Source organism: Miscanthus floridulus, chromosome 18 (assembly GCF_019320115.1).
Source record: "Miscanthus floridulus cultivar M001 chromosome 18, ASM1932011v1, whole genome shotgun sequence".
Taxonomy (NCBI): domain Eukaryota; kingdom Viridiplantae; phylum Streptophyta; class Magnoliopsida; order Poales; family Poaceae; genus Miscanthus; species Miscanthus floridulus.
This window is the reverse complement of record NC_089597.1, coordinates 75,634,955-75,643,933: the sequence shown is the minus strand read 5'-3', so window position 1 is coordinate 75,643,933 and position 8,979 is coordinate 75,634,955. Positions and strand designations below refer to the sequence as shown.

Here is an 8,979-nt window from a genome sequence, read left to right as displayed (position 1 = left end):
CCCCAGATAACAATATCATGATGATCAGAGTCGAGGGTGATGCTATTGAGCTCACCCTTGAGCTCAGACCACCTCTCATATTCCTGCCCTGAGAGGGATCTCTTAAACTCTATGAACCACTCATCCTCAACCCAACTGTCAGCCACTGAAATCTCAAGCTCTCTAGTTAATTTGAACAGATCCTCATATGCAATTTTTAGAGGGACATTCAGATCCAACAGTCTTGCTAGAATCTACAGTTCAGGCCATTTTTCACTTTAAAAAGAGCACCCCATTTAAAAAGATGTTTTACTTTATGTAGCCCTTTCCAGAATTGTGAACCACCTCTACTAGGAGCAGAAAAGAAGGTACAACCATCTAGATACTTTGCTTTAATCAATCTAAACCGGAGCTCATCAGGTTCTTGTAGGATTTTCCAAATCCATTTGACTAGGAGGTAGTCATTCATAGTTCTAGTGTTAATTATACCCAAACCCCCCTGGTCTTTGGGTCTACTAATCATCTCCCATTTAGCCATGTGGTATTTAAATTTCCCCTCAGCCCCTTGCCAGAGAAAGTTGGCCCTGATGCTATCCATTTGTTTGTGAACCCCATCAGCCAGCCAGTAGAAACCCATGCAATATAATGGAATCCTGCTAAGGTAGGAGTTGGTTAAGATCTGTCTACCCCAGATGTAATGTGCCTACCTTTCCATGGGTCTAGTCTCTTTAGTATTTTCTGCAAAATGGGATTAAAGGCACCCATGCTCAAATGATGATCACTAACCGGTATACCAAGATACTTCATAGGAAATTCACCCAAGACACAATTCAACATGTTGGCCATAGTTTCTTTAAGGGGGAATTCCTTTTGTGCCATTAAAAAAGATCGCAATGCTCTGTGTGTCTCTAGAAAAGTTCAGCGGTCTTCAGCGCCACTGCACCAACTTTTTTGTGTCCTCCATGCCACTGCTGTCAGTTTGGGCTCTAACGCCGTCAAACTGCAGTTGTGAAAAGACGAAAATACCCTTAAGTCTAAATATGTCATTAATTTTTTGAGCATCTTAACCACTTCAAATGAAAAAAACTCAAAACTAGAAAGTTGTAGATCTCGTCGAGATCTATAATTTTCATATAAAAATTATCTTCATTTAATTCCACAAAAAATATGATTTGATATGATTAATATATCTTAGAAAAATCATATCTTTTTTTGTGCTAAATTTAATGAAGATAATTTTTATATGAAAATTATAGATCTCGACGAGATCTACAATTTTCTAGTTTTGAGTTTTTTCATTTGAAGTCGTTAAGATGCTAAAAAAATTAATGACATATTTAGACTTAAGGGTATTTTCGTCTTTTCACACCTGCAGTTTGATGGCATTAGGGGCCAAACTGACGGTAGTGGCATGGAGGGCACAAAAAAGTTGGAGCAGTGGCGCTGAAGACCGCTGAACTTTTCCAGAGACACACTACTACAGAAACGTTTTTCGCGGCGAGCGAATTTGCTTTCCCGCAGCGGGCAAACGCGTCCGCCACCGCCGAAAGGTCATGGTAAATCATGGCCTTCCCGCGGCGGGCCGCTTTGCCCGCTGCGGTTAATCGATTTCCCGCGGCGGGCCCTTTAGGATGCCCGCCGCGGTTAATAGTTAAAAAAAACAAAAAAAAACCCAGGAGCCCGTCGGCGAGCCCATTCTCGAGCCCACCGACGAGCCCGTTCCCAGCCCAATATCAGCGCCACCGCACCTCGCGGATCCGCCGCCGGGGTCTCCTCCTCGCCGTATCCGCCGCCGGAGAGGTCATCCTCGTCGGATCCGCGGCCAGGGAGGACGACCTCACCGGATCTACGGCCAGGTGGACGACGAGGCCGCTGGATCTGTCGTGAGGCCATGGAGGAGGCTGTCGTCGTCGATCCGCCGCCGGGACGCCTTGGTCGCCCTTGGACGAGGTCGCCGCCGTCGCGCCTAGCTATCGCGGTCCCGTGCGCGCCGTCACGCCGCACCGCAACCGCCTGCTCCACCGCGGCCTCCTCGTTGCCGCGCGCCGACGCGGCCTCCTCTGCACCGCTCCTGCGGGGGATGGGGCGGAGGAGCAGTGAGAGAGTGGAGGGGATGGGGATGGGGAGGGGGAGTCAGAGAAGAGGCAACAACCTCTTCCACACCGCTGTTAGCCACTCGGTGCCCGGTTGCCCCGCTCGCGGCGAGCCATGAGTGTCGGCCACCTGCCCACCTCCCGCCCGCCCGGATCTGTAGCGGCGAGCACTACGCAGCCTCGCTAGCCGGCCCGCATCGAGCCGCCCAGAACTGGCCGCCTCGCCGCCAACCGGCCACCACGCACTATCCCCGCTCGCGCCGCGCTAGGGTTTGACCAGGCCAGCCAGCCACCTCTCGTAGACCTCCCGCGCCGCCAATTGACCTTCTCATGAATCTGCCTCCCGCGTCGCCTGGGCCCATGCGCTGGTGCCTCAAGGATGAGAGACGGGGTTGGGGTGCTGAAGGGGGCGAGCGGATGAGCGAGTGCGGGGAGGGAGATGAGAACGAGAGAAAGAGTGAGATGAGAGTCCCAAACCCTAGCTCTAGCTTTTATACTCAAAGGCAGAAATCGGGCCTTGCTGGGCCAACTGGGCCTCGGCCTTATACTCAAAGGCAGAAATCGTTGCCGGCGCTGGGCCTTGCCTTTTTCCGTGGCGGGCCTTTTAGTGTGCCCGCCACGGTAAATTGATTTAACGTGGCGGACGCGTTAAGATGTCCGCTGCGGTAAATGTGGATTTACCGCAGCGGGCAAATAAAGTTGTCCGCTGCAGTAAATCGATTTACCGTGGCGGACGCGTTAAGATGTCCGCTGCGGTAAATGGGGATTTACCGCAGCGGGCAAACCCGCTGCCGTAAATCATTTACCGCAGCGGGCGTCTCGGTGGCCGGCCGGCCACCGAATTACCGCGGCGGGCAAAAACAGTGCCCGCCACGGAGGCCAATTATGCAACGCTGCGCAAGTTTATTTCTGTAGTAGTGACACAGGGTATTGCGATCTTTTTTTAATGGCACACAAAGAATTCCCCTTTCTTTAACCTGTTGAGGGTAACAAAAAAACACAGACTTCACTCTTATGATAGTTGATCTCTTCAGCACTATTAGCCACTCAAAACAGTAGAGAATGAGTTTGAGATTTCTAATTGACTGCTCAGATCCATCTACCATAATAACAGTGTCGGCAGCATACTGAACGTGGGAAATGCCCGATCTTGTTATGCCTGACCCTCAGAGAGATTTTGTCATTAAACCCTCCAATTCATACCGTAATACCATGGAGAGAGTTCTGGAGTGAAATTTGTGTTGGAATCGTGACAGTCTGCTTTGCAAATGAATGATGCTTTCTCCACTCAATTCCCAAATCAAAACTACAGCCTCAAATTATAGCCACCGGATGTTACAGAGCTGTTTATTATCTGCCTCCAGCAATTTCCAAACTACTCTAATAGTCTGATGATGAATTTCTCTCAGTTGTGTACCCAGCCATTAGCCGCCACAGCATACCCAGCTAGTGACGTCAACGCCGCCCTAGGACCCCAAGATGACGCCCCCGGGCCCCGATGCACCTGCTAGGTAGGAGATTCTTTTTTTTTTTTTATCTTTGCTAGGCTTTGTTTAATTCTTCAAAAGTGCACTATGCAAAAAGAAGATTTTCCGTCACATTAAATTTATGGTACATGCATGGAATACTAAATGTAGACGAAATCAAAAACTAATTGCACAGTTTGCTTTAACTTTGCGAGACGAATCTTTTGAGCCTAATTAATCAATGTTTGGACAATAATTCAAAAATACAAACGAAATACTACAGCAGATAATCGTGCACTATGCAAAGTTTGCAGCCGAACTAAACGCGCCCTAGGTAGGAGATTCAACAGCACGACATGAAAGGTATACATGTCAGAACATGTCAGATTTGAACGAGGGGCGGAGGGAGATTGCAAACATTGGTCACAGCATGCTCAATTTGAGGATCACCATTATGCTAACCTGATCATCAAGCGGCGCAGCCAGTAGCCGACGACAGGCGTTGGCCATGCCGCAATACGAGGAGGCGCTTGTGCGTAATCGCTGCCACCGACTCGCAGCTCAGCACAAAAATAGTCATGTTTATAAAATGCCCGTTTCTTAAGTTGGGCTAAAAAGGGCCCCCCAAGATAAAGAGGGGGCTGGTTTGATAACAGATGGTCCATCATGTGTTCTCATTCTTCAATTTTTTTTTGATTGGATTAAGAATAGAACAGGCTCATCCATTCTCACCTCATGTCTGAATTAGCATAAGTACGTTAAATAAAGTTAGTCCACCAAACTCTACAAGATGAATTCATCATGCAACACCTTATCTATTCATGAAAGCAGACACCCCTTAATATCATCGAGCCATCCACGCAAGACAAGAGTAACAAGAATGGATGGCTTGTTTGACTCAACTTTAGGCTAATACTAACCTAACTGATGCAAACCAGACTTAAATTAGCACTAATCAATATCTACCAGGTCAAACCTCTTCTTCTCTGGCCAATCTATTCCTCTTCTTCACAACCACACCACTCTTGCATCCTAATCCTGATGCAGTCCCTCCGCCCTAGGAGGCTAGAAGTCCCAATTAGTCTCATGAGCTCGGCTCTATCAAATCATGTTCAAGGAACACCACGATGAAAGGCATCAACAGCTTTTGCCTTGGCCAGTGGGCAAACCAATGGTGACGGAGACGGGATTCCTGATCTTCCGTCAGGTGATACTAACTAGTATCGTTTTGGTAGAGACTATCACACCAATCCGACTTTATATCAAAAGACTCGAACTCTACAACCTTAGCACCACGTATCCTCATAAATTTGGTGGACCTTGCCAAGACGCGTTCCCTAACAGGCTCTAAGGTGATACACAGCTCGCAGCATCCTAGCACATCCTGGAAGCTGACTTGTTTTGATGATTCTCATTTACTCCAGTGGAATTTGGACGTCAAACTAAAGCCATTGGTTAGCTTATGAAATTATCTTTTCATACAGATGTGGATCGTTGAAAACTGAGTCCATATGTGTCCTGGGCGTCCGTTTTACCGCAGGCTGGTCATGAAGGCCGAGGCAGACTCGAACTCGAGTTGGAATGGACCTCCGGCTTGTCTTGGACATCCTTGCTGGTCTTCTCCACCTCCACGCCTCTCTCCATGTACTTCATAACCCTCTCCAATGTTCCTAAGCGAAATAACATCGTTAGGTAGCAATCTATTCTCAAAACTATAAAAATGATCACTTAGAGCAAGTATAATAGCAGGCTGTAAGCCGACTAAATGCTGAGGTGGAGGAGAGAGGGGAGGAGAAAGAGGAGAAGCGGGCTGTAAGCTTACAGCCGGCTTGGGCACAAGAACCAAGAAAGTCTGTGAGAGAGACAAGTGGACCATGTATTAACTGTAAAGAGCCAACTACTATATGAGTGGGCTGAGAGAAGGCTGCAAGAAACCTTACAGCCAGCAAACCGGCTGTATTATTAGCCTTGCTCTTAAGGACGAGCTCACCTCTAGATTTAATTGTCCCATTGGAGCTCGGGTCATTGTACCTTGCATAGTGGCTAGAGGATCAGCGGGTGTATTCGAAGGAGCGATGTCCTCATCAGATGACCTTGCCATTGGAGGTATAACCACGAAGGAATGACAATTGACAACATTAAGCCTTGGAGCAAAACAGATGGACGGCTGAATCAAGTGAGGATGGCTTTGGAAGTCCTGCAATGGCGATGGCTTTCAAAGAATGATGGGTGGATATGGAGGCCAAGGAGAAAGAAGATGAGAGGAGATATAATAAGGGTAATACATGTCTAAAAGTGTCCCAGCTTTCTTCGACAAAAAGATGTCCAAATCTGGCAAATTTTTAACAAATTGGCAACATAGGGATGGCATTTCAATGTATACTATCTGAAGAAAATGATGAAATGACAATGCCCATTTTGATAGTAGCAAGACCTCAAATTTCCACCGACCACCCCATTAACAAACCAAATCTTCACTCCACTGCTCATGGCCAATCTGATCAAACCACAAGGCGCCACTGTCCAAAACAGGTGAGATCGCCACTCTGTTGAGCCCATCCCTCTCACTGCTGGGTCTCCTGAAATTCACCTCCTGTCCTCTCCTAACTTCATGGCCCCCTCCTGCACGCCTGTCCTGGCTAGACACCTGGCGTTAGGTTCCTTGTCCTGAATGTGATCTTGTTTTCACCACCTGTGGAGAAGAATCTCATTGTGTGTGAACACACTAATAACGAGCGGGGAAGGTTGCCCATGCCACCATTCCAGTACACATAGATAGCGATATATTTAAAAGCTGAAAATGTTACCCATGGCTGTCATGTACAAGCAAACAGACACAAAGTTTCCCAAAATACAGAAGAAGGCAAAAAAAAAAAAAGTTAGGTTATCATGTGTCGCGTGTCAGGGACAGACAAAGGTTATCCACAAGCAAAGTAAAACAGCAACAATGAGTGTTATGGGTGCTATATGTCAAAATTCCAGAAAGCAACTGAAGCACTTCATAACTCACTCAACAGAGCTATATGTCAAAATTCCACGCAGTGAGGCTTTAAATAGTTTTTTTTTTTCAACAGAACTCTTCTGCGTGGAAAGGACCATATAAAGCACATGGACTTTTAGTAAGCTAGAATAACCCTCTGTATTCTGATGACTCTTTAAAATTAGTTGAGACACTAAATGGCTAACGATCAAAATTATAAGAATTAATATATAGTACGAGCTTCATCGCAGGCTTTATTCGAGTAGAAATGTTTTTCAGGAATCTAGTTGCAGACATGATGGCATCAAAAGGATCAGCAAAGGGCACTTTATTCAACGGATTCAGATACTTGATAATCTAGCATAGTGACATGCCATTTCACTGTATAAGTAGTATGCAGAAAGTTGCAGAGAGATGAAGGACAATGTACCTCAGAAACAGCAAGACGTTTTAAGAACATTGCTATTTCACAAATCTATGTTTTTTCATTGTTATATCTAATAAGGTATGACTGATGAGATCAGCGGCAGCAATTGCCAACCTATGATCCCGATTCCAAAATTACGTGATACGTGACAAAATTTCCTTTTTCTTTTCACAAAAGCAAAACTTTGCCAAGACAAAAACAACTGACATTATGTATATCAACCAAATACTATGAAGCTTCTATCAGAAATATAGCATGAAGAGTAGGAGTTTATATTATTGGAGGTGAATCAATGAGGATTCATGTTATCGACACTTGTATGTGGATCGTGGAATGATAATATTTCGGCACAGCTAAAACAGAAAATGTGCTGTGTGGCAGAACTATAATAGTAAAATGTTACAGAGATGAAAATGGAGCAACAAGCACCTGCATTAGGTTTCTGATTTCTATAGATCAAGAATATAGGTAATTCTATTGAATTTCAATTTCCAGTTTGCCCCCAAGTGAATAAATCAGCTTGAGTAATTATACCATAACAGCAAGCAATCCATCCACACATTGAGATGTCTCATGTCGATTCTGTGTTGAGATGCATTTTAGTTCATCCACGAGGTTTAACAAAGACAAGACTGCAGTAACCCAAAGTAGCAGCAAAATTCACCAAAGTAGAATCCCTACGGTTTGGGCAGCATTAGAAGCAATCAACCAAGTTCTTGATCTCATATGTGACTACAGACGGGTCACCCAATTTCCAAAATACTAGTTAGTAGTAGCCATTAGTGAAAGTACTAACCTGATCACTTGATTAGGCAAGTGAGGATTAACCTGGTAAACACTACCCTACCATCTACTGCTGCTGCTTCTCCCTGCACGGCAGGGGCAACCGGGCTGATGTCACCACGTCGACTCGACCTTTGACATCGGACTTGAGCAACTCGAGCGCCCTGATAAACACCGGCAGCTCCTCCTCCCCGAGGGCCTCCGCGTCCACCTCCCACCAGTTCTTCTTCTGCGCGGTCGCCTGCGCGGCCTTAACCTTCTCCCTGGTGGCGGCCACCCGCGCCCACTCCTTGGCGACCAGCGCCTTGGTCTCCTCCCCGTCCCGCCTCATCCCGGCCACGCGGGCGGCGGCCTGGCCCGCCGTCTCGGTGGCGGCGTCGAGGGAAGGGAATGGTGGGTGAGGAGGCGCCCCATCGGCAGGGAGGTGGGTGCGGAGGACGGAGTCCACGGTGGGCCCGCCAAAAGCGTGGGCCTCGCCGGTGGGGGAGAAGGCCACGACGGCGACGTGGGCACCAAATTCCTCGGAGATGTCGCGGGCCATAGTGAAGAGGGTGGGGCGGCGCTTCCGGAAGCAGCTCCGGCGCTGTTCCTCGTTGTCGATGCGGCGGAGCTCCTTCACCATCGTGTGGAATCGGCGGAATAGAGGAATGGAAATGCTTTGTTGCTGCCCTGCTATACATGGCCTAACGGGCCGGCACGGCACGCCGTGCTGCCCATGCCGATCCGGGCGTCATGCCTGGCCGCCGGGCCAGGCACGGTCTGCCAGGCCGCTTTTCGTGTCGACCGGCCCAAGAAGCACAACAAATATAGCAGGCTGGGCCGGCCCGTGGCCCACTTCAGCAGGGGAACTAGGGATGAGAAGACGTGGTGGAGGGGACGCCGCCGTGCCGGCCGCGGATGCGGTGGAGAGGCGCTGCCGCGCGGAATCGTGGAGGCCGCCGGTGATGCAGGCGGTGGAGAGGCGTGGCCGCGCCGCGCCCGTGCGGGGTAGAGGGGCCGAGGGGTTTGCCGATCGCGTGGAGGGAGCTGTCGGCCGCGTCGAGCAGTCGCGTGCGACGGGGAGAGGAGGAATCGAGGTCAAGGAGTTTTGTGGTGTGACGGGGAGAGGAGTCGAGTATGCGGCGGGTTGCGACGGGAAAAGTGGAGAGGAGTGAGGAGTCGATGGTCGTGGCTGATGGCGGCGTGGAAGGGGAATGGTCGAGTCAGTAGATGGGACATTTTAGGGTTTGGGATGGGATTGGGATGTAGGCT

General features: G+C 48.5%; 1 protein-coding gene across 1 annotated transcript; it reads right to left on the bottom strand.

Annotated features, from left to right (window-relative positions):
- Nucleotides 1–4,366: 4,366 nt before the first annotated feature.
- LOC136521573 (agamous-like MADS-box protein AGL61) lies at nucleotides 4,367–8,402 on the bottom strand. Its single transcript, XM_066515318.1, has 2 exons — nucleotides 7,742–8,402; nucleotides 4,367–6,230 (listed from the first exon to the last, which is right to left on the bottom strand). The coding sequence occupies exon 1, from the start codon at nucleotides 8,348–8,350 to the stop codon at nucleotides 7,796–7,798; it is 555 nt and encodes a 184-aa protein (XP_066371415.1). The 5' UTR covers nucleotides 8,351–8,402; the 3' UTR covers nucleotides 4,367–6,230; nucleotides 7,742–7,795.
- Between the last annotated feature and the right edge of the window lie 577 nt (nucleotides 8,403–8,979).

What these genes read in the sequence shown, in the direction of transcription:
- LOC136521573 (XM_066515318.1), bottom strand. Translation starts at nt 8,350, where the DNA reads ATGGTGAAGGAGCTCCGCCGCATCGACAACGAGGAACAGCGCCGGAGC.